Source organism: Trichechus manatus, unplaced genomic scaffold (assembly GCF_000243295.1).
Source record: "Trichechus manatus latirostris isolate Lorelei unplaced genomic scaffold, TriManLat1.0 scaffold00007, whole genome shotgun sequence".
Taxonomy (NCBI): Eukaryota; Metazoa; Chordata; class Mammalia; order Sirenia; family Trichechidae; genus Trichechus; species Trichechus manatus.
In genome coordinates, this window is record NW_004443943.1 from 19,363,905 (window position 1) to 19,389,612 (window position 25,708).

General features: G+C 38.3%; 1 protein-coding gene across 4 annotated transcripts in view; it reads right to left on the reverse strand.

Moving 5' to 3' along the window:
* The window catches only part of IDE (insulin degrading enzyme), a 138,218-nt gene that overhangs the window by 70,090 nt on the left and 42,420 nt on the right, over positions 1–25,708 (reverse strand). For 3 of the 4 annotated variants that reach the window (XM_023740039.1, XM_023740034.1, XM_004369933.2), the window contains exons 2-4: positions 11,276–11,460; positions 9,804–10,011; positions 7,329–7,498 (exon numbers count right to left, since the gene is read on the reverse strand). In XM_023740039.1, the coding sequence (XP_023595807.1) occupies positions 7,329–7,498; positions 9,804–10,011; positions 11,276–11,460 (563 nt within the window). Of the gene's footprint in view, positions 1–7,328; positions 7,499–9,803; positions 10,012–11,275; positions 11,461–16,640; positions 17,880–25,708 lie in introns of those variants that run through there. The other variant, XM_023740027.1, reaches the window with a different exon arrangement.

Consider the following 25,708-nt stretch of genomic DNA (forward strand, 5'->3'; position numbering starts at 1 on the left):
AAAAAAAAAAAAAAAAAAAAAAGATTTTGAAAAAAGGATGAAGAGAAAAGATAAAATGATTAACTTTTATCAGACTCTGATTTCTGTGTTTTATGATCTTCATCTTCTCAGGAACAGAAGTCACTCTTTGCTATCTTCTTGTTTATATTCCACAACTTTTTTTACTTCTAATCCACTTTTCCTACTCTGTTCCTTCCTACTTTGCAAACAATCCTTTGTTATAGCTAAATTACTTTAACTCATTTTCTCCAAAAGACGTACTCTTTTGGTCCTTTCTTCTTGTCATGGTTGGGGGGTCAATATAACATTAGTACAAAGAACATAGGCTTTTAGTCCAGACAGACCTGATATCACACCCCATAATCTACACAGGGAGCCCTGGTGGTGCAGTGGTTAAGAGCTACACCGTGCTACAGCTGCCAACCAAAAAGGCCAGCAGTTCGAATCCACCAGCCACTCCTTGGAAACCTCACAGGGCAGTTCTGCTGTGTCCTATACGGTCACTATGAGTCGGAATCAACTCAGTGGCAATGGGTTTAATCTACACAGGCATTTCCACTACACCCTACTTCTCTCTTTGTCTCCTCAATAATGCCATGAAACTTTGGTCAAATTATTCTATCAGTTTCGGCATCTGTCAAAGAGGACGATGAAATGTGAGTACGTAGTGAAGGTTAAATGAGACATATGTAGAACACCTGTCCAGTGTGTGGCACTTAGTATCCATACAATAAATATTAGTTTCTTTCCCTTTTCCCCCTTGAAATGGCTCTCTCTTCCTTCTGCTTAAGAAAATCCTAATTGCCCTTCAGGGAGAATTGAAATTGCATCTCCTCTGAGATACTGGGGAATTCAATTCTAGGTAACCCTAAAGAAAAGGCAGAATAGAAAAGGGGTTAAAAGCATGGCTCCGGAGTCAGACTTCGTGGGTTCACATCCTGACTCCAGCACTTAAAAGCTGAGTGACCCAGGGCAATTTAATTACCTTCTCCTAAGTCTTAGTTTACTCATCTATAAGGAGGAGTTAATAAGAGCACCTACCTACTGGGGTTACTGAGAGAATTAAATCCACGTAAAGTGCTTAGCACAGCACTCTGTTAAAATCAGCAATAATGATGAATAAGAAGAAAAAAGCTTAGAAAGCCAAACCTGACAGTATATGCCAGTGAAATCCTGGATTCACCTGGCCTCCCCAACTAAACGACAAGCACCTTGAATGTAGACATTGGTTACACTTCTTTGCATTTTCGAATACACTTTACAAGTAACCTGATGTCATCAAGTCAATTCCAACTCATAACGACCCTACAGGATAGAGCAGAACTGCTCCCATAGGATCTCCAAGGCTGTAAATCTTTACAGAAGCGGACTGCCACATCACTCTCCCGCAGAGTGGCTTGTGGGTCCGAAACGCTGACCTTTAGGTTAGCAGCCCAGCACCTGACCACTGTACCACCAGGGCTCCTTACTTTACAAGTAGGGAAACTAAAAATAAACAAATTTTAAAAACTTTGTCAATTGATAGATAATCTGAAGTCACTTACAACAACCTACTCAAGATTCTTACAATCCTACGGTACTTGCTACAAGCAGACTAGAGTAAATAACAATTAAGTAGGAAAGATGTCACCCCTACCTGAAATACAGCTCTACCCTCTTATTTCCATGTGCCCTCCTCCCACTTTGCTTTTCATCCCACCTCCACATCAAGGAGTGCCTATTTTGTTTTGCTCACCCACTCCTTCTTGACTTCCTCCTTTTATTTCTTTCCCAGCTGACTAAAACTCAGTTGCTCCACAATATCTTTGGGACTATGTTTAAAGAAATAGATCAGTAAACAATAACCAGAACTAAGTTTTTCCCTTTCCTGTTCCAAATGTACTTTTAAAAACTCATCTGCTTCCACTTTTATGCCATGAGGTGACTCAAAAAAAAAAAAAAAAAAAAAAGCGATGGAGAAAAGGCATCCAATTTATCAGGAACTAAGAAACTAAAGGCATATGTGAATGATAAATGAAGAGAAAAAGCCAGTGTGGACATTGACCATGAGTTCAATTTAAAAGGAAAACCAGAGAATATTTCTCTTACAGCCTACTGCACCACAGTCAGTTCACCAAACCCACTGACTCCTCAAGCAGCTGTTGGCTGGTGATCGTTCAAGGCAAGGAACTTTTCAAAGTCTTGATTCACAGCTATCAATCAGGTGTTATAATATAGTATGAAGGCTGCTATTATCTAATGACCATTATTACAGCCAGACTTTGTACTAACCACTTTACATACACTATCTCATTTAATTCCCACATCAACCTGATATGGGAGAAAACAAGCTTAAAGAAATTAAGAAACTTGGCAGACTCTCTCAGTTAGCCAGTCGTAGAACAGAGATTCAAATCCAACAATGCCCAACATCAGAAACCCAACTTTAAATCACCTAGGAAAATGCTAGGAGCCCTGACAGCTAAGTGGTTAAGAGTCCGGCTGCTAACCAAAAGGTCAGCAGTTCAAATCCACCAACCACTCCTTGCAAACCCTATGGGGCAGTTCTACTCTGCCCTATAGGGTCACTTATGAGTTGGAATTGACTCAATGGCAACAAGTCGGAATATGCTAGTGGGAGCTGGGATTCCTGGCTGAAGTCTGAGGTTAGGGGAGTCATACAGGGATTCAATGAAGACATCTGTATGGAGGCAGATTTAGCACAAGGAGCCCTGGTGGCACAGTGGTTAAGTGCTTGGCTGCCAACTGAAAGGTTGGCGGTTCAAACCCACCAGTCGCCTCACAGAAGAAAGACATGGCAGTCCATTTCTATAAAGATTACAGCCTTGGAAACTCTATGGGGCAGTTCTACTACAGAATATCTATGAAAACAATTTAACAAAATAACTGACTCAAACAAAAAAAAAACTCTTCCCAGATGTTAGAGGATGGAAACCTAAGACATTAGGAGGAAGGGTAGCACTTTTAGGATTTGTCCCACTTGGCCAGACAAGAGTTTGCAAAACTGAATGTTTACCAGGGTGATACAGGTAGTCTACAGGTTTCTTCTGACAAAGACACACTTGGATAGTAAACATACAAACTATCCTCACACACAAAAAAAGTATGTTCTCTCCTGCTTATCTTAAAAAGTGTCACCCTCTCAGGCTTTCATTTTCTAATTTTTGTGAATGTTTTGATAAATGAATATAAAAAATATTTCACATTTCTTTTCATTTTTAAAACGGTGAAATATTTTAAATATATAAACATACAAAAGTACACAATGAACATCCATGTACTCACCACCCAGTTTTATCAATTATTCATCTTTTACCATATTTACCACAAATCTTTCCCTCCTCCCAAGTAATAAAACATTAGGGATAGAGCTGAAGTCTCCTCCCTCCCTCTCTCCCCAGCAATACAAGCAGAATTTGGTGTTTAATCATTCCCAAGCATGTTTTTATACTACTGTTATATACAAATATAAATATTAACACTATCATTACATCCATTATATATTTCTCATACCTCTTTTGTTCGATTTATTTCTAGATATCCTACAGCTTTTGTCAATATTGTGAATGAAATCACTTTCCTCAAGTATTTTTCTAATTGATTAAATACGAGAATGCAACTGATTTTAGTGTTTTTCTTCTTTCTAGCAACCTTGCTAAATTATCTTATTTTTAATGATTGATATAAAGATTGAATATTTTTATGCAGATAGTTATAGCATATGGAAATAAAGAGACAGCTTTTTTGCTTCCTTTTCACCTCTTATATATCAAAAGTTTTCCTTGACTTATTGTATTGATTAGGACCTATACTACAGCTGAACAAAAAAGAAGGTAATCTTACTTTGTTCTTGACTTTCAACAGACATGTTTTTAAAATTTTACAAGTAGTCATTATGTCTGACATAGCTTAAGGAAGGGTTTTCGCTTATCATTTTTAAGTCATAAATGAGTACAGAGTTTTATCAAATGCTTTTTGTGAGTCTACTGAAATGACTGTCTGTCCTTTTAGAGTACTTAAACTGTGAGTTGGGACCCATTTGATTATAAAACGAAGTTAATCTAATGTGCTGGCAGACCAGAACTTTTTTTGAAAGAGACAGAATATAACAGAAAGCAGCCAACTATATCCCTCAATGTAAGAGTTTAGTAAAACTTTTGTTTCAGCTGCCAGCACAAACACATTACATGCGCTCTGAGTTGCTAGGTAAAATGTATTTCTGAGTTTTATACAAAAAAGTTTGAAAGCCACTGATCTATACTATTTCTAAATTATAAAAAACTACTGTAAAGGCCAAACATTTTGCTGTAAGGTTTTTCTTAAATATAAATAACACAATGCTTGGTTTTTGTTCATTTAAAAATATCCAGGTTTTTCCTGATATTGTTATTTTAAATCACAATCCCATAGTGAACAAAATGGCCCACATTTACAGACACAGCTGAGGCCAATCAAAAATAACAGAATTAACTATGAATTTCTGACAAGCATTGTTCTTCAAGGATCACTGTGGCAAAAGTTTATATGTTTGCAATTTCTGGGGCAAGAGTATACAGCTTTCATCATATTTTCAAAGGAATCTGTGACCTTAAAAATGGACAGAACCTCTACTCCAGAAACTTCAATACTAGTTTACATTTCTAAAACTGGAGGATGTCTTAGTCATCTAGCACTGCTTTAACAGAAATACCACAAGTGGATGGCTTTAAAAAACAAATTTATTTTCTCAGTCTATCCATTGCCATCAAGTCAATTCCAACTCATAGTGACTCTACAGGACAGAGCAGAACTGCCCCATAGGGTTTCCAAGGAGTGGCTGGTGGATTTGAACTGCTGGCCTTTTGGTTAGCAGCTGAGGTAACCACCAGGGTTCCTCTCACAGTCTAGGAGGCTAGAAATCCAAATTCAGGGTGCCAGCTCCCAGGGAAGGCTTTCTCTCTGTCAGCTCTGAGGGCAGGTCCTTGTCATCAACCTTCCCCTGGTCTACAAGCTTCTCAGCACAGGGATCCCGGGCCCAAAGGATGTGCTCCGCTCCCTACGCTTCTTTCTTGGTGGCATAAGGTCCCTTCTCCTCTCTGGTAGCTTCTCTCTTTTATATTTCAAAAGAGATTAACTCAAGATACAACCTAATCCTGTAGCTTGAGTCCTGCCTCATTAACATAAATGCCTCTAATCCTGCCTCTTTAACATCATAGCAGTTAGGATTTACAACACATAGGATAATCACATCAGATCACAAAATGCTGGACAATCATACAATACTGGGAATCATGGCCTAGCCAAGATGACACACATTTTGGGGAGACACAATTCAATCCACAACAGAGGGTAACTTGGCATTTTGCATTACCTACATTGCATCTGCTGTACTTTTGTATTGAGTCTGGCCCACTCATCTCTTAGCTATTTATATTACCTCATCCTTTGCTGACTAACTGCCAAGCCTTGTCAGCGGTTATAAAAACAAATATGCCCTCCAATTCCACCCAAACAAATACGGCCATTCAATGTTCCTCTCTGTCCATCACCCCTGAAATCTTCCTCTGACACTTTAAGACTGTTCCTTGCTTGTGACTAGAGTAATATTTATTCATCATACTCATTAAATTTATTTTGAAAGATTTGTGGCTGCTTGCTAATTGTGCTGATTATGATTTGTCACCAGTGAGGCTATTTAAAAGAAGGCAACTCCCAAAGAGGAGCTCTAACATGTTCTGCACAATAGCAGTATTGTTAGTATAAGTATCCAACCTACTAAAAGGACAAGAATCATTTGGATGTGATGATTTTGAAACATTTTTTTAAAACTCACATTCCCTTCTTGACACATCATGTATGCTGATGTTCTCCACGAAAACCACTTTTCAAACAATTCAGCAATGTCTAGATATTTTAAGGACCATAGTATTCATCTTAGAAATGATGCTGATATTGAGCGCCAAGTACTATAAGTCTAAAGAATACAATATCACTGCTTCTAATTACAATTTTTAAAAACTCCTAATTCTGTAAAGCTATATTAATTGCCCCGGCTGCTGCTGGATATAACAGAATGGTTTCCAAAACTTAAACTTGTCTTTATAGCCTTAAAAAAAAGTACCCAAAATCAACTTATATAATAAACATAAATTTACAAGTGCACTAAACAATCCATTATTATTATTTTCATGCAACTGTATAATCCCCAAAGCAGTATTTTAAAATCACAGCAACCTTTTAACAAAGATTATCTCTGGTGAGTGAAACTGACAGGAATAGAAGAGGAAAATGGAGACATTTTGGGTTTGCTTTTTTTTTTTACTTTAAATACTTCTGTACTGTTTAAATGTTTAAATTAAACATGTACTTTTTAATGAAAAACTGAATAAAGAAAAAGAGTACAATTATAAAATCAAGAATGTCCACATTTATTTTATTCTACTCCCTGTCATCCCACCTTAACTGCCCTTTTGAGAACAGGGACCATGTGTGTCTTGTATAATGTTTATCTCCCACAGCCTTTCCCATAGAAATGGTATGTATCTGATGAGCAGAGGTGGAAGTGATGTGGCAGCAGAGGGATCCAACAAGACTCGAGGTAAGCATTAAATGAAACACTTCCATTTGGAAGGTAGGCTTCAGAATAAAGGGATCTATTATCTTCTCCCTCTGAAATGCTAATTAATGTCTATTCACCACTCTGCTCTGCTCCTTAAACATTTAGACCCCTATTTGAATGGAATGACCAAAGTCATCCCCTCTGTAGGGGGCTAAGTAATTGTTTAGGTCATTGTCACTACAATTTTGAGAATACCATCCCAAGGATTATGTATCAAATCTAGAGCCAGCGGCCCTACTCCTATCTGACATACTTCTTTTTGAGCAACTAGCCAAAATGCTAGTCATCTACTAAAAGGTTTATAACCTCTACCTTCTTATTGTTCTTAAACTCTGAATTCAATTCTGTACTTTGCTACCCAACAAACTTAATTCATGTCTGGTGACCCCTCTTCTCAATAACCTATCACTTTCTCCATGAGGCTCACACACTTAACCTTGAGCTTCATCTTAGGTAAGGAGTTCCAAATGTAAGTACCTACACAGGGACCAGGCAGATAACACATAAGTATAGGGGTATGGTTTTAGAAATAATGGGGTAAAAGTGGTGTAACAACCACTTTTCAGCTCCAGAGTAGGAGTTAAAAAAGAATGGGGTAGATATGAATGAGGAGTTGTGAAATCTTTTATCCTTAACTGTAAGGATAAGGATACTGCAGTACCGTGCAAAGATGCCATGGGTTCCAATGAAGGCAAGAAGAACTAATGCATGAAAGCTGCTGTTGACAAACCTGTCCCAAATTTGCTGAAGGGGTGTTTGGGATTCCCTGTAGCTTTTTCCAACTGAAAGAGTCTCCAGGCATCGTTCATCACATTCTTCTCGTGTTCTGAATCAACTGCATTCACCTCTCTGTCTTTGCAACTCGCATCAAACAACGGGCACAGGAAAAACTGTGCAAACCTAAGGGTGTGAAACATAATTAACAACGCGAAAGCTGTTATTTTAAAAGAGTGCCCTTTTTAAATAATATTTTGAAACTTAGATAGGAAACATGAATTCTACAATGTCAGAAAAAAAACACTGCTACTAAGAAAAAAAGAACATAAAATAAATTCTAAGCAACAGAAGTAAAATAATATTGGACATACATAAACTCAGAGAAGTCATCTACTCTGGAGATGCTAAATAATTAGTGAAAATATAAAAAGACTAACACCAAAAAAGTCAAGGCAGACTTGTGGAAATAGCAGCAAGCTATTTAAGATTTCAATTTGGCAAGGCTATGAAAAACTTTGTCATGTGGGGCTAATTCTCAAAAAAGGAAAAGGCAGGTGAGAGTCCTTAGGCAAATAAATTTTAAGTTTACAGCTTCAAGTGCATTTCACTAGGACTCAGGCACCTTAGGATGAGGTAAGTGACCTACTTTTAAAAGACTCTATTGGAATTTTTTTTTTCCTCTTATGGAGGAAAACAAACAAACTCAGTAGAAAAAAAAAATAATGGAGTAAAAAATCTGAAGGATTTCATAGTAGCTTAAGGCATGATTATGGTCTTTCATGAAATAGTAAGAGAAACAGTCTATAAATTTTTTAACAAGCAATGATTCAAAAAATACAATAATAGTATGTGACTCTAACTTAAGTAACCAATATGCTTTTCTTGAGGATACTCTTTAATAGTAGTACCAAAGTTTAACTAAGATACAGTTATACCTTTAATTAATAAAGTAACTCTCCTATGTCGGCTTGCAATTTAAGTCACGATTCATGTTGTATATCTAAACTTTAGATTCCATCTTGCAAAAACAGGACCCAGATTTCAGATAAAGAGCAGAGGCTCTGAATGAGACTACTATTCAGTTGGCCTAAGAGACTCTTGGGTCTATAAACATCTCAGCTACTACCTCACAGGCCAGCTGTCAAGAAGGCCATTATCATTACCTGATATTAGTTTTAAGCTCATAAATGAATTGATACTGTTCTAAGTACTTTACACATACCAATTCAAAGGGAAACTCCATCTATCTGGAGTTCTGAATCAAACATGTATGAAAACAGAGATTTTTCTGGACATGTAACCCGTTTTACCTACTTCAATACATTCAGGCTGGGAAAGGTGCCTAGCAGCTATATATCATAGCTGGATAGGCCCAGAAAAAAAGTCACGTTTACGACACAGTAAAATCAGTTTTTTAAAGGCTGCTTTTACACAAGTAGTTTTTTGACTCTGAGCTAAGTAACAGATATCCTCCATCATACAGAGATCTTTTATACGAACATCTGCTGTAGCATTTGTAAAGCAGGAAATTAAATTCACTGTTATGATCCCAAGGAACTCATTAATGGAAGTCTTCTGGGAATACATACAAAAGATGATTACACCTCAAAGCTGCTGCCTTAAAATTGAAACATATGATAGAATAAGTAAGAAACAGACTACTGTGACCCAGTCATGTATCCTGAACCCTGTTGATGGTCTTTGTTCTAAAGAATAAATGCAACTTATTAGGTTTTTTAAAACATAATTACTATTATTAATATAAATAAGCAAATAGAGCTGGAAATGACTAAGGCTGCCAAGTCAAATTTCAATATGGATATATCAAAAAGCTGCAGAATTACACTTTTTTTGTAACATAGAAAACTATAAAAATTCAGAAAGGAAAAATGACACTTTGAATAATGAATCATACCACAATTTAAAAAAATTAGAAATGGTTAGCTGTATAAAAAATTAACCAAGATATTAAATTGGCTTAATGGAGCTTGCTCCAGAAAATACTTTCAAAATGTCCCCAGGGTCAAAACAGCAGGTCAAAACATTCTGTATCCACTAAGTACCCTTGAGAAGCAAGGAAGTACAGAAGAGAATATTTAAGGTCTAACATTCAGGAACAGGAAATATATTTGAAAAGAGATCCATGGCACTATCACAGTATATTCTTAGGTTACTGATGCTTTTGTTCAACACGCATTTCATATTAACACCAGATAGAATGGCAGGGCTGAGGAGAATTTTATAAGTCAATAAAATATTTTGTAGACCTGAAGGCTGTTTTAAAATCATGTCATTATTTTTCCTCTACCACAAAGTAAATATATGACATCACTTTTTTTAGAAAACACAGGAAAAAAAAAAACTAGTTAAAATATCTTTTGTCACTATAAAACTCTAAAGATATCCTAGTAAAAATAATTATGATGATGATGATGATCAATGGGATAAGTGCACAAAGTTGGATAATTCATGGGATATTCAACATTACCTGTCCAGGGCACCTTCTAGGTGTTCATGGGAAACATCAAAATAGTAATTGGTATGTTCTCCACTAGTAAAAGCATTTGAACTTCCTGCATGCTCACTGAGAAACTGGCTGTATTCATTTTCTTTAGGGTATTTCTTTGTTCCCAGAAATAGCATATGTTCACAAAAATGACTTAAGCCAGCAATATTTGGAGGGTCTGACAATGAACCTGAAAGAGAAAACATATATGTAAATAAATCATTTTGCTATGCAAAAAAGCTACTAAGTATATATGAATTACAGATAATTTGGAACTCCTATTAGCATGCCAGCTCCAACCAATCACAGATAATTAAGCATAGGCAGCTCTAAAATGGTATTATGTACAAGGTAAACTAGGAGTCATAAGACCCAGATTCTAGCCCCAGCTCTTGACATTTAATCACTTGGTGATCTTACACAAATTACTTAACATTTCCAGACACTAGTCTCCTCATACATTACACTAAAGGGAAAAAAGAGTTGAATTCAATGTTGCACAGAGATAAAACTTTCTAGCTCTTAAACATTTTATTGCAGAAGAAATAACAGCATAGTGCTAAGAGCATGTGTTTAGGGTTTAGCAGCTCTACTAAGCTGTGAAACTTTGAACACATTACTTTACCCATTTCGCCTCAATCACTTCTTCTATGTGTTGCAGATAATACCTATCTTAGAGAGTGTGTGAGTACTAAATTAGATGATATTTGCAAAGCACTCTGCATTTTACTTGGCAAGTTATATATTCAGCATATCATGGTTATTACCTTATCTCCTCAATTCTAAAATACCAATCCTAAAATAAAATAAGGGAGTGCCTGGGTAGCGCAAACGGTTAAGTGCTTTACTACTAGCAGAAAGGTTGGCAGTCTGAACCCACCCAGAGGCACCTTGGAAGACAGGCCTGACAATCTGCTTCCAAAAGGTCACAGCCTTGGAAACTCTATGAAGCAGTACTACTCTGCACACACACGGCTGCCATGAGTCAGAATTGTCTTGATGGCAACCAACACCACCACAAAATAAAATTGTAAAATAAAAATAAAAATTTTTCAGAGAGGAAAAAAACAACACTGACTCACTAAATGTATATATACATAAGAAGCAAGCTGATTAAAGCAACATTGACTGTGGAAGAAATGTGCACATAAGAATCTAAGAAATACAGTATTATTACATCTACAAAAGTGAAAACATTCGCATTGTTACTATAAAGGATAGGAGTGAATTTCCTTGCTGCTTGGTCCCTCCAGGTGGGAACATAACAAGATGCCTCTGGTAAATTCATGATTACTTGACTTAGACAACTGTAGTTTACCAAGAGCTGTACAGGACTACCATACAAAGTAAGGTACGTCAGCATGAACCGGTAACTACCACATCTTTATTTGAACAGATATAGAGTTCTAACAAAGGTCAACGAAACTGAACAAAGCTTAATTCATAAACTGTACCTATGTGTACATCAAGTGCTGCTGATGACTTATCCGTGGTGGGATCGCTGATGAGAAGTACTTTGATGCCATTAGCCAGCTCTACCCCACGGTATTCCCGCTTGTCTTCAGGAGATTTGGTAATGTGATTTCCTATTCTCTTGATAGCTGGATTATTCATTTTGCTGTAAGTCTTTTTTTGGAAACTAAAAAAAAAAAGGTTATTTTTTTCCTTTTTTAATTTTTTTTTATTGTAGTTTAGATGAAGGTTTACAAAACAAATAGTTTCTCATTAAACAGTCAGTACACATATTGTTTTATGACATTGGTTAACAACCCCACAACATGTCAACACTCTCCCTTCTCAACCTTCTTATTTTTTTTTTTTGGTGAAAATATACATAGCCAAAGATACACCATTTCAAAAATTTCTACATGTACAATTCAGTGACATTGATTACATTCTTCCAGTGGTGCTGCTATTCTCACTATCCTAAAAAAAAAAAGGTTAAGTGTTGGATTGTGACTTTTTTTTTTAAAGGACAAAGAATAACATCAAGCAAACCCATATACTACATCATCAGACAAACGGCATGGAGGAAACTTTTTATAGCTGATCTACAAGGTGTAAATTACTCTTCCCCTCTCTCTTACTCCTCATTCTTTCAGAGAAATGATAACAATATTGTTTTTGTGGAGCCATATTTTTATTTAGGAGAGCAGATGGATAGGGATGTGAAATAGGGAGGGTTGGGACCATGGGATGGTCAGTCAGTGTGCTGGTCTAGAATAGAGTTTTCAATTATCAATAACTGTTTTCACATGGATTTCGGAGACAAGCAGCTGAGCCTGCTATTATTAGCAGGGCAAAACACCAATCAGGTAAACCAAAAGACATATCTAAAACTGTAGAGGAAAAATGACCCTGTGCTGGCACATTTGCTTCTCATCTGGCAGACAAAAACATTATCTGACTGCTCCTCAAAGAGTGACAGATCCAAATTTAAAGGTAAATTAAACCGGCTACCATAGAGTTGATTCTGACTCATAGCAACCCTATAGGACAGAGTAGAACTGCCCCACAGGGTTTCCAAGAAGCGGCTGGTAAATTCCAATTACTGACCTTTTGGTTAACAGCCAAGCTCTTAACCACTGCGCCACCACGGCTCCAAAGGTAAATTAGAGGGGACACAAATGGGCATACAATTATTCTGGATAAAATCTTTATTTTGAGTGTTAAAAAAAAATGTGTAGCGATTAAGGGAGAGTAAAGTCCAGTTTGCTTTTACTAGGATACCTTCATCTTTGGAATTATCTAATAGCTATGGAGTCCCTGGATGGTAAAATGGTTAAGCGCTCAACTACTAGCTGAAAGGTTGGAAGTTCAAACCCAACCAGAGGTGCCTAGGAGGACATTTGCTAGAATAAGTGAGGTAAGAGGTTGTGTGAAGATTAATATTGGCGCCAGCCAAAACACTGCTCAAATTGATGATATTCAAAGATAAGGCAGATCTGGAACTCATGATCTGATATGCACATGCTGGGAACACAGCAACCCGCCCAAAGAGGAACAATCCTGTGAAGTCCTAATACAAAATAAGGCACTTGGGCTGTCCTATACAGGCAGCAGAAGCAAGGACATAAAACAAACAAAAAGTTGGAAGTATCCCAAGTAATTTTTGTAATGCAGTGAAGAGCTGAATGACAGAACAGGAACAGTACGGTGATCGTAACGGAGATGACAGACAGGTTCTCCTATGAAGGCCCCCTCTGGCTTCCTCTGATAGTCCTCTCTTTTCGTCTCTAGAATGCCTAGAATTAGTGATGGGAAAGGACTTCTACCAAACAGAATCCTGTAGGGGTGTTTGGTTGAAGGGATTTTCCAGAGTCTGGGGTATGTTTTTGAGAGTAGGGTAGACTTGACCTTTGTCTGTGTTGGTCTATCCAAGCCTCCAAAAAGGGGCACAAGGAAACTCAGGTAAGAGTCCTTATAGGAACCAAAGATCTCACTTTTTACAAACAGGCTTTCACATTTGTTAAGGTATTTTCGAAAGGACTGTTTATACTGCAACAAATGCCTTCAGTACATAGTTGGTTTCAAAAACCTTAATTTAGGTTCAATATAAATTGCTATTTTAAAAAATGAGTTCCAACCTAGCAGCAACATTAAGATTAAAACACGAGGCAGCCTCCATTAAAAGCCCCCAAGGCATGAAGAGCAGCATGAAAAGGCAGCAGTAAGAAAGCTCAGTGTGCACAAGACAGCAAATGCCTAAGCTTCCCAAGGGGCTGAGGTTCTAGCGATGGATCCTACTAGCTAGGAGCTAAAGTCAAAGGCTATTTTGGTTCCATTGCCATAGTTTACACCCAACTCCCTCTACTGTATTGCCCTGAGCTAGTCTGAATTAGGGGAATCCAGGGTTATAAATTATTAAAATGTACTAATAATAATGGAGCTTTAAATCATCTGTCCAATCCACAGCTCTAGTGGGGGGATGAAACACAGCTTGCTTTGGTAGGAGAAATTCTGTCTTACTCTGTGGGAAGTAAAAAATTCTGTATCTAAAGATAACCACCCTCAACTGTAGGCTACATTCTAAACTTTTTTTCAGTGTCTAACTTTCCTTGTCCTGATTTTAATTTTCTTGACAAAAAAAATTTGAATTTTAAAAATGGAGGGTAGGACGCAGGTAGACAGAACAGTAGGAGATGAAGAGTTCCCAGCCTGGTAAGACCCATTCATAAATTATCAGAGTCCATCACAGGCATGGATATAATTCATCTGCACACTGAAGCTGTGCCTAATTAATATCCCTAGTCTTGTTGACAGTAAAGATATAATTTTAATCTACAAGCCAAACAAAAATTAGTCCAACTACTTTTAGACATTTGTATACAGGATCAAGGGCAGCTATAAATTTCCAAGCTGCCAATACTCCCAAATCAAATGTCATTACTTCTTGAGGAAGTAAAAACCGAAAGAAACAGTAACAAAAATTTCAAACTAGACCATTCCCAGTCATCCATATCCAACAGGCACAGTCTGGCTTTACCTAAACAGCATATTTATCAACACTTCCTACAATGAATTGATTCTCACCTTCTGGAGAACTGAAGGAAATGATCAGGAACTCTTCCTCTGATGATGAATTCATCAACAGCTTGCTTGTCTCTGTATTTATACTCATGAGATCACGTCTACTCATCTAAGCTCCCTCATTAACATACAATCTTCAAGAGTAATTTTATTTATTGCAAATGTTCTCCAATAAGCACCAAACCCAGAGCAAGCAAGCATTTTGATATTTTAGATGACAAGCTAGTGCTAACTCAAATGTTTCCCCAGGCATTTATTTGATATCTTTAACCTGTTAAGTCAAAATTTTAGGAGCAATAAATTTTAGGGACATTATCATACATTGAAAACTTCACAATAAGACATAGAATTGTCAATTTTCAGCACTCTGATAAGCTAGAGAAATGTTTAACAATTATAACACATTTAATAATTTTGTCTAGGATTAAAAAGAATAACTATAATCACAGAAAGTAAGAGCTGGAAGAGCCATTAGATGTTATCTAGTCCTTTGTATCCATGGATGGGCAGTACTGGCTCCTGGGAGCTTGTTAAAAATGCACAATCTCAAATGGCACCAGAAACCTACTGAACCAGAATCTGTTATTTTAACAAGATCCCCAGATGGGCTAGTACGGTGCTGGGCTAGTCCAAACCCTCATCTTAAGTATGAGAACACTAAGCTGGGGGAGCTTAAATGACTTGCCCAAGACTATACAGTAAAAAACTACAATTAAAACTCAGCACTTAAATCCCAGTCCCATATCCACTCCCACCCCCCATACCCAAAAAATTTATGGAGGCCTATTAAGGTCAGGAGGCCTGATGGCACAGTGGTTAAGAGCTATGGCTGCTAACCAAAAGGCTGGCAGTTTGAACCCACCAGCCACTCCTTGGAAACCCTATGGGACAGTTCTACCCTGTCCTGTAGGGTCACTATGAGTTGGAATCAACTCTACGGCGAGAGGTTTGGTTTTTTCTTTTGTTTTATTAAGGTCCAGGAGCCCTGGCAGCGCAGTGGTTAAGAGCTTGGCTGCTAACCAAACGGTTGGCAGCTAGAATCCAGCAGCCGCTTCTTGGAAACTGCCTATGGGACAGTTCTACTCTGTCCTACAAGGTCACTATGAGTCAGAATCAACCTGATGGCACAGGTATTAAGGTCCAGGCAATGTACCAGGCATGTTAGTTACAAAGATGAGTATGCCACAGCCCATGCTCTGAAGAAACCCAGACTAGTGACACAGACATGTCATTATCTTTTAAGTGTGATGACAAAGAAGTCCCAGAGCACTATGGAAGTAATGAAAGGAGCACCTACCTAATCCTACCAGGAGGAGAGGGAGGAGCTGAGTAGAAGCATGCAAAATAAAAGGCAAGGGAACAATTAAAGTAGAAAGGAATACATGAGCAAAGGCCTGTAGGTAGGAAATGCATGAGGAATATGATAGAAAAGCAAGAAACTTGGTGTTCATAGAACTACAGCCAGAACCTCCACTTAAAGCTCATGAAATTTTATCTAGACATGTAAAGGCCTAAATCACAAGTTTGCAAAAGCAAATCCCCCAAATAGAAGGTCACTTCCAAATTCTCATACTAAGAACTGATTTTATTATGCAAACAATCTTTTCTTCAGATGACCTTTTGAAGTCTTTTTTCTCACATCTTTCTTCTCATAACCTATTTAATAGCAGATTGGGAAATTTTACTTTTGATCCCTGTCACCCCTGTAACCCCTCACAAATTTCAAGTTACACCTGACATAGATATGTTATCGCTGTGTGCCGTCAAGTGGATTCCAACTCATAGCAACCCCATGTAATAGAGCAGAACTGCCCCCACAGGGTTTGATTTCCCAGGCTATAATCTTTACAGGAGCAGATCACTAGGTCTTTTCTCCCACGGAGCTGCTGGTGGGTTCTTTTCTCCCATGGACCTTTCAGATGGCAGCTGAGCACTTAACCATTGCGCTACCAGGGCTCCTTTGACTTAGAAATGGATGACCTATAAACAGAACAGTTGAGTGATCATGCTAATAGTTAAATTACAAATTAAACCCTCGCTTCTGTGGAATCCACCCACTCACTCCCAAAACCATAAGCAGATGTGGAAGCCTCTGGCACTCCTGAATGTGGAGGAGCAGCCCAGAGGCAAAATATATGGGTTCAGAACCTTACCACAAAACATTCTTTCTTCCGCATAGAAGGGGGAGAGAATGTCAAGGTAGTGGTGGGTGGTATGAGCCCTAGGCTGCCTCAATAAATTAACACAGTTTAAAACCACATATTCCCAAGTATTATTAATGTCACTTACCCTAAATAATGACAACACTTCTCTGGGGACCATCTACCCATGGTCCTTCCATTAGGTTGTTGTTGTCAGGTGCTGTCGAGTTGTGTGAATTCATAGTGACCCTACGTACAACAGAATGAAACACTGCCTGGTCGTGTGCCATCCAAGTAAGGTACGGGTCAGGGTTGTATCCTTTCACCATACTTATTAAATCTGTATGCTGAACAAATAATCCTTCAGCTACAGGGGCAGTTATACTTCATTTCATACATCAGCTAGATCATAAAGGGAGGTAGAAACTAAAATTCTGCCAATTAAATCCTAGTTTCCCATGACAAGATGCTTTGCCTTTGTTCCAGGCTGAATGTCAGCTGTTCTCTGTCCCTGGTCCTCTCTGTAAAAGAGGTTACGATCAACAAACAAACCCTTAAATGAACTGGAGAGGGGTTACAATTTAAAGGAATCCTATAGCAGTATCATTTTGAAGAGTGCTGTTGTAAATTTTGTTTTAGTTGTGGTACATATATACCAGTGGTTGTTAATTCTAAAAATAACTTGGGATTCTATCTTCCTACACTGGGTGCAATGTAATAGAAAAGCTTAACACAGAACACTTTATAGAGACTTCATAAAGGTTTATGCAAATGAACAAAACCTCCATTTTATTCTTGTCACACAGCTTGAGCCCTGGAGGCTCAGTGCTTAAGAGTTAAAAGCTTGGCTGCTAACCAAAAAGTCGGCAGTTTAATTCACCAGCCACTCCTTGGAAACTCTATGGGGCAGTTCTACTCTGTCCTATAGGGTCGCTATGAGTCGGAATCGACTCGAGAGTGACGGGTTTTAGTTGGTGTCATGTAGTTAACTACAGGTTTCTCACAGTTGTAGTCTGGGAACCCTGGGTATTTCACAAGTATCCTCCTTCCACAAGTAGCCTTCAGGCTGTTAAAAAGTGTAAGACAGATGCTGCCACCTGTATAAAACTAATCCTAACAATTACCCCCATTTTAAAAAATGCTATATGCTTTATAAACTGCTCATTTAATTTTCCATTCTAAGTGGCAGGTTAAAGCAGCTGCCAACTGTCATCCTCCTAAACCTCAGATGAAGAAACTAAGCTCAGTGGTTAAGTAACACGCCCAAGGGCAGTCACACAGTTGATTTGTGGCAAAGCTGGAAATACAGAGAAAGAGGAAGTGGGGGAAGGGGAGGAGCAGGAGGTGGTGCTTAAGAAAATTATATATTGCCTTCTTCCAAAATGCCTGGTTACCACCCCCACCCCTACAGCCCCTCCCTGACCCCATTCTCCTTCCTTGTTGCTATGTGCCCTCGAGTTGGTTCTGACCCATAGCACCCTATGTACAACACAATGAAACACTGCCTGGTCCTGCGACATCCTCACAATCGTTGCTATGTTTGAGCCCACTGCTGCAGCCAGTGTGTCAATCCATCTTGTTGAGGGTCTTCCTCTTTTTCACTGACCCTCTACTTTACCAAGCATAATGTCCTTTTCCAGGGACTGGTCCCTCCTGATAACATGTCCAAAGTACACAAGACAAAGTCTCGCCATCCCGCTTCTAAGGAGCATCCTCGCTGTACTTCTTCCAAGACAGATTTGTTCGTTCTTCTGGCAGTCCATGGCATATTCAATAGTCTTCGCCATCACCATAATTTAAAGGCGTCAGTTCTTCTTTGGTCTTCCTTATTCATTGTCTAGCTTTTGCATGCATATGAGGCAACTGAAAACACCATGGCTTGGGTCAGGTACATCTTAGTCCTCAAACTGCCATCTTAGCTGTTGAACACTTTAAGAGGTCTTTTGCAGCAGATCTGCCCAACGCACTACGTTGTTTAATTTCTTGATTGCTGCTTCCATGGACATTGATTGTGGATCTAAGTAAAATGAAATCCTTGGCATCTTCAATATTTTCTGTTTATCATGATGTTGCTGATTGGTCCAGTTGTGAGGATTTCTGTTTTCTTTATGTTGAGGTGCAATCCACACTGAAGGCTGTAGTCTTTGATCTTCATCAGTCTCAGTGCTTCAAGTCCTCTTCGCTTTCAGCAAACAAGTTTGCGTCATCTGCATATTGCAGGTTGCTAACGAGTCTTCCTTCAATCTTGATGCCGCATTCTTCTTCATACAGTCTAGCTTCTCGGATTATTTGCTCAGTATGCAGATTAAATAAGCATGGTGCAAGGATACAACCCTGACGCACGCCTTTCCTGACTTTAAACCACGCAGTTTCCCCTTGTTCTGTTTGAATCACTGCCTCTTGGTCTATGAAGCTCGTGAGCACAATTAAGTGTTCTGGAATTCTCATTCTTCGCAATGTTATACATAATTTGTTGAGATCTACACAGTCAAATGCCTTTGCACAGTCAATAAAACACGGGTAAACGTCTTTCTGGTATTCTCTGCTTTCAGCCAAGATCCATCTGACATCAGCAGTGATATATCTTGTTCCACGTCGTCTTCTGAATCCGTCTTGAACCTCTGGCAGATCCCTGTTGGTGTACTGCTGCAACTGCTTTTGAACGACATTCAGCAAAATTTTACTTGCGTGTGACATTAAAGATACTGCTCAACAATATCGACATTCTTTGGATCACCTTTCTTTGGAATGGGCACAAATATGGATCTCTTCCAGTCAGCTGGCCAGGTAGCTGTCTTCCAAATTTCTTGGCATAGACAAATGAGCACCTCCAGTGCTGCATCCTTTTGCTGAAACATCTCAATTGGTATGCCAACAATTCCTGGAGTCTTGTTTTTTGCCAATGCCTTCAGTGCAGCTTGTACTTCTTCCCTCAGTACCACAAAGTCAAAATACAACCCTGAGTACAACAGAGCCAAAATATGAGCTTAGAACCAAAACATGACCTTGAGCATATCCCACCTGAATTTAGAGACCATCTCAGGAATAGATTTGACACACTGAACGATAATGACCGAACACCAGATGGGTTATGGAATGACACCAAGGACATCATACATGAAGAAAGCATAAAGACAGGAAAGAAAGAAAAGACCAAAATGTATGTCAGAAGAGACTCTTGAACATAGAGCAGCTAAAGCAAATGGAAGAAATGATGAAGTAAAATAGCTGAACAGAAGATTTCAATGGGTGGCTTGAGAAGACACAGTAAAGTATTACAATGAAATGTGCAAAGAACTGGAGTTAGAAAACCAAAAGGGAAGCACATACTCGGCATTTCTCAAGCTGAAAGAACTGAAGAAAAAAATTCAAGCCTCAACTTGCAAAACTGAAGGATTCTACAGGGAAAATACTGAACGACACAGGAAGCATCAAAAGAAGATGGGAGGAATACACAGTCACTGTACCAAAAAGAACAGATTGACATTCATCCATTTCAGGAGACAGCATATAATCAACAACCATGTGTACAGTCACCATTTGTTGTTGAAAAAAGGTACTTCCAATGAACACGTCATTGGTCTTGCAAAATTCTATCGTGATCTCCGGCATTGTTTCTATCACCAAGGCATTCTTTTCCAACTAGTGATCCTTGTTTCCAACTTTCGCATTCTAATCACCAGTAATTATCAATGCATCTTGACTGCATGTTTGATCAATTTCAGACTGCAGAAGTTGGTAAAAATCTTCAATTTCCTCATCTTTGGCCTTAGTGATTAGTGCATAAATTCGAGTAACAGTTGTATTAACTGGTCTTCCTTGGAGGCATTATGGATATTATCCTAGCAGTGACAGCATTGTACTTCAGGATAGATCTTGAAATGTTCTTTTTTGATGCTGAATGTGATGTCGTTTCTTTTCGATTTGTCATTGCCAGCACAGTAGACCATATGATTGTCTGATTCAAAATGGCCAATACCAGTCCATTTCAGCTCACTACTGCTTAGGATATCTATCTTCAAGTGTTCCATTTCATTTTTGACACTTCCAATTTTCCTAGATTCATACTTAGTACATTCCACATTCTAATTATTAATGGATGTTTACAGCTGTTTCTTCTCATTTTGAATTGTGCTACATCAGCAAATGAAGGTCCCAAAAGCTTTATTCCATCCACGTCATTAAGGTCAACTCTACTTTGAGGAAGCAGATCTTACCCAGTCGTATTTTTAGTGCCCTCCAACCTGAAGAGCTCATCTTCTGGCACTATATCAGACAATGTTTTGCTGCTATTCACAAGGTTTTCACTGGCTATTTTCTTTTGAAGTATATCACCAGGTCCTTCTTCCTAGTCTGTCTTAGTCTGGAAGCTCCACTAAAACCTGTCCACCATGGGTGACCCTGCTAGCATTTGAAATACCAGTGGCATAGCTTCCAGCATCACAGTAATTAATACACAAGCCACCATAGTACGACAAACTGACAGACGACTGGTGGTCTTACCCCTTACAATCCCAAATAACAAAAATTAAAGTAAGTCAAAAGAAATGCTCCCACTAAAGTTTTCAGTTTTATTCATTCCTCCCCATAGCAAACAGAAATAGGTAGTGGCAGGAGCCTGGAGGAGTGCTTTTAGTCTGCCAAAGGCATCTATGAGCTGAAAACTATCATACTGTCCCACTACATATTGCTCATAAAAAGGAAAATACATAGCAGGATTAAATGTAGAGCAAGATTAAAAAGAGAGAATGGGATGGCAATTGTATAGAATTATCTCATGCGTGAAAGGGAATATAAAAATAATTACTATGGCAGACATGGTGGGATTATGGGCAACTTATTTTTTAAAAGTATACATTAACACCACATTAACAGAAACAAAGGAGAAAAATCATGTAATCATCTTGGTAGATACAAAAAAGTATCTAACCAATTCAACAACCATTCATATGTAAAGAATTTTTTTCAGCAAACTAGAAATAGAAGGAACTTCTTTCATCTGAAAAAGAATATCTACAAAAACTGCAGAATTATCATACTCAGTGGTAAAACAATGCAATGTCCTGCAACATTTCCTCTCCTCTCCATGATCAGCAACGAGATAAGGATGCCACTATCACCTCTTCTATTCAACATTTTAGTACTGGTAGTTCTAACCAATCTTATAAATACAGAGACATAAAATGTATAAGAACTAACATTATTCACAGATGACACAATTGTGCATATAGGAAATCCCAAGAATCCACTGACAACTTCCCCTACTGGGTAGGATATGGTAGGCCATGGCAACCTGATACTTTAGTATCAACATTCAAAAAAAGTCGAGATAATTACAAAAATCACATTTTTAAAGATACTGGGGGGTGTGGAAGCAATGAGGACTGGACGAACTGGAATTCCAGAGAGCGTAGAGTCCTCTGAGGTGAGCTGGTGATTATCAGCTGTTTTCTTCTCTGGCTGTGTTTGCCAATTCTGGGCATCTTGGCCCAAGCAGAGAGACTTTACTGGGGAGGAAGAAACCCGTGAGGCTTTAGTGGTCACACAAGGTTGGTGTGACAGATTAAAAGCCCCAACAGGCCCCAAATGTGCAGCTGATTTTCCCCACGGGAGATTTTCTGAGATACCACTACGTATCTACCAGAATGGCTAAAATGAAAAAGAAAATACCAAGTGTTAGAGAAACTATAGACAAACCAAACTCTCATAAACTGCTGGTGGGAATGTGAACTGGTTTAGAAAACGGGCAGTATCCACCAAAGCTGACAACTGTTGTTGTTGTTAGTTGTCGTCGAGTCAATTAGGACTCATGGTGACCCCATGTGTTGCAGAGCAGACCTGTGCTCCATAGGATTTTCAAGGTTGTGACCTTCTGGAAGCAGATCACCAGGCCTATCTTCCAAGGCATCTCTAGGTGGGTTTGAACTACCAACCTTTCGGCTAGCAGTTGAGCACTTAACTATTTGCATCAATTAGGGAACTCCTTTAAAGCTGACAATAAACCAAAACCAAACCTGTTGCCATCGAGTTGATTCTGACTCATAGTGACCCTACAGGACAGAGTAGAACTGTCCTATAGGGTTTCCAAGGAGCAGCTTGTGGATTCGAACTGTCAACCCTTTGGTTAGCAGCCAAACGCTTAACCACTGCACCAACAGGGCAATTCCAGTATTAGATATAGACTCCAAATAAATGCATTTATATATTCCATAGCAACACTATTCATAATAGCCCAAACTGCAAATGATCAAATCTCTATCAACAGTGAAGAGATAAACTGTAGTATAATAACACAATGGAAAACTATACAGCAATGGAAATGAAAAATGTAGAACAAAGCACAATGATGAATCTCACTAACATAATGTTGAATGAAAAAGTAAATACTGTATCCTTCCCTTTATATAAAGTGTAGGAGGAGGTAAATCAATCTGCTCTGTTATGTCAGGATAGCGATGACTCTTAGGGAGAAGGGCCGTGAATAGAAGGGAGTCTGAGGGGAGCTTCTGGGGGTGCTGGTCATGTTCTGTTTCATGATCTAGGTACTGGTTATACAAGTTTGTTTAGTTTGTAAAAATTTATCAAGCTGAACATATATTTCAATAAAAAGTTTTGTAAAATATAGTAAAATAAAAGGGGAAGAAAGATAACATTAATTACTCAAGACTACACATCTCAACCACCAAAAGTCATCCTGGAAATGGTAACACTTGGATACTGGGAAGTAGCTATCCATACCAAACAGGTGCTAAACTAAGAAGGCTCACTAAGAAATAATAGTTCAATTAATGTGATAATTATCTAAACCTTTTCAGGTGTGTCCTGAACAATTATTTCTGTTAATGATATACCAACTACAGGAAGCAGGAGGTCCATGTTAAGTATAGCACTAGCTGACTTAACGAAGTTAATAATAAAGTATATCAAATCTTTCAACTCAAGTAGTTATTCATTATATGATTTTAAAACTAGCTTTCAGTAATTACTTACTTTGGACCCCCATTAAGATTGTAAAAGAATTTAAAAACAAAGCTTGACACTCCCAGCAACCAATTAAGAGTGGCAAGCACTAGACATAATCCAAATAAATATAAAATGATTAAACTTTGAATAAATAAATACTTCTCTCAACAATTTTCAACATTTAAATCAAACAACAACTTCTAACCCAGGATTTGAATTAGACAGTTCTTTATTTTAAAACAAAACAGAAACAATACTGTGTAAAGTTAACATTTCTTCAAACTCAGGATTAATTTTACAGATGGGTAATTTTCCTTGTAGATGCTCCACGATCCCAGAAAAGCAAGGACGGCCCAAAGATCCTTGTTATGATCTCTAAAGAATAATTTGTATCACAGGCTAGGAGGGATTATCAATTTATAACCAATTCTCTCAATTATCACTCTGATAACCACCATGCTATTACAAGCATTCTTAACACACAGTAATGCACATTCCAGCTGTATATTGTCATCTCCAGAGGTCAAAAACACTCACTGCACAGTTGGTAATAGGAGGTACTTTATAAGACCTATCAGAAAAACCGGTAAATAACTATCCCTTTATAGCTATTGTAAGTGAGCCAAGGTTTATAGTCAGTGGCTCTCAATGGTAAGTAGTTAAGAGTTTAGCTGTTAACCAAAAGATTGGCAGTTCGAATCCACCAGTTCGAATCCTTGGAAACCCTATACGGCAGTTCTACTCTGTCCTATAGGGTCACTATTAGTCGGAATCAACTAGATGGCTTATCGGGTTTGGTTTGGGTGACATTTTTGACTGTCACAACTGAAGGATGCTACTGATACCTAGGAAGTAGAGGCCAGGAATGTTGCTAAGCATCCTACAATGCACAGGATGTTGTTGTTAGGTGCCATCAAATCGGTTCCGACTCATAGTGACCCTATAGGTCAGAGTAGAACTGCCCCATAGGGTTTCCAAGGAGTGGTTAGTGGATTTGAACTGCTGACCTTTTGGTTAGCAGTCGAGCTCTTAACTGCTACACCACAACGGCTCCACAATGCACAGGACAGTCTCCCACAACAAAGAATTATCTAGCCCAAGATGTCAACAGTGCCGAGGATGAAAGAACTTGGTTTACCGTTCCGACTTTATTACTCAAAAATAATAGATGAGAACCACTGCAATCTATTCTATCCACTTAAAATAAATGCAAGAGATAGTCTCTTCAAAATACAGAAATCTATAATAAACTCCTACTTATTTTTTTTTTTTTAATCCAAACCAGGAAAAGCTTAAATGAAGACAAGGGGAATAAACGATGGTAAGGGAAGAGGGGAGGAACTCTGCAGAAAACTTGTCCTTGAGTAAGAATCTAGTGCACAGTGAAGGGATCAGCCTCAACAGCCAGTGCAGCAGGACAGACCCTTACTAAATGCCCAGTCAATTATCTTGCACAGCATAAACTCTTTACAGGAATTATTCCTCAATGAACCCGTTAGATAGATCCTATTATTCCTATTTTTCTTGGATGGGAAAATTAAAGCTTAGAAAAATTATTTGGTGAGGGCCATACAGGCATTAAATAGAAGAATTAGGATTCAAGCCCAAGTCTCTAGACACCAAAGCACCGTGTTTTTAACCACTCCACCAAGTTCATCTTCTGTACAGAGATGACAAATCTCTAGAAAGATATTCACAATTTGAGTCACAATTTTGATTATGGTTACCTATAAGAGTATACTATACTCTTCTGTACAGTACAGAATCTTTGAGAAGATACCCTTTCTTCAATTCTGGACTTGAATATACTAGGCTTTGCTTACTAAATTTATAAGCCCAAACTGAACATTTTTTGTTATTGTTGTTTTTGTTGTTAACTTAGATGGGCTACACCCCAGCATAAAAGGGCTGACTGAAAAAAAGAAAAATCTGGATTCCATTCCCATCCACTGTTCTTGCTGACTATTTGGTTCCCTTAAGAATCCAGTTTGACAGACAAGCGGATAAACAGTAATACCTGAGAGGAATGTGCTCCTTAAAACAAACGATTATACAAGATCAAAAGGGCAATATTTGCCCAAAAGCAAAAAGAGAAGGCAGGAAGGGGTAGAAAATCAGGACAAAAGGAAATGGGGAACCCAGGGCGGAAATGGGGAGAGTGCTGACACACTGTGGGGAATGAAGCCAAGGCCATGAAATACTTTATGTACAAACTATCCAATGGTAATCTAATTTGCTCTGTAAACTTTCCCC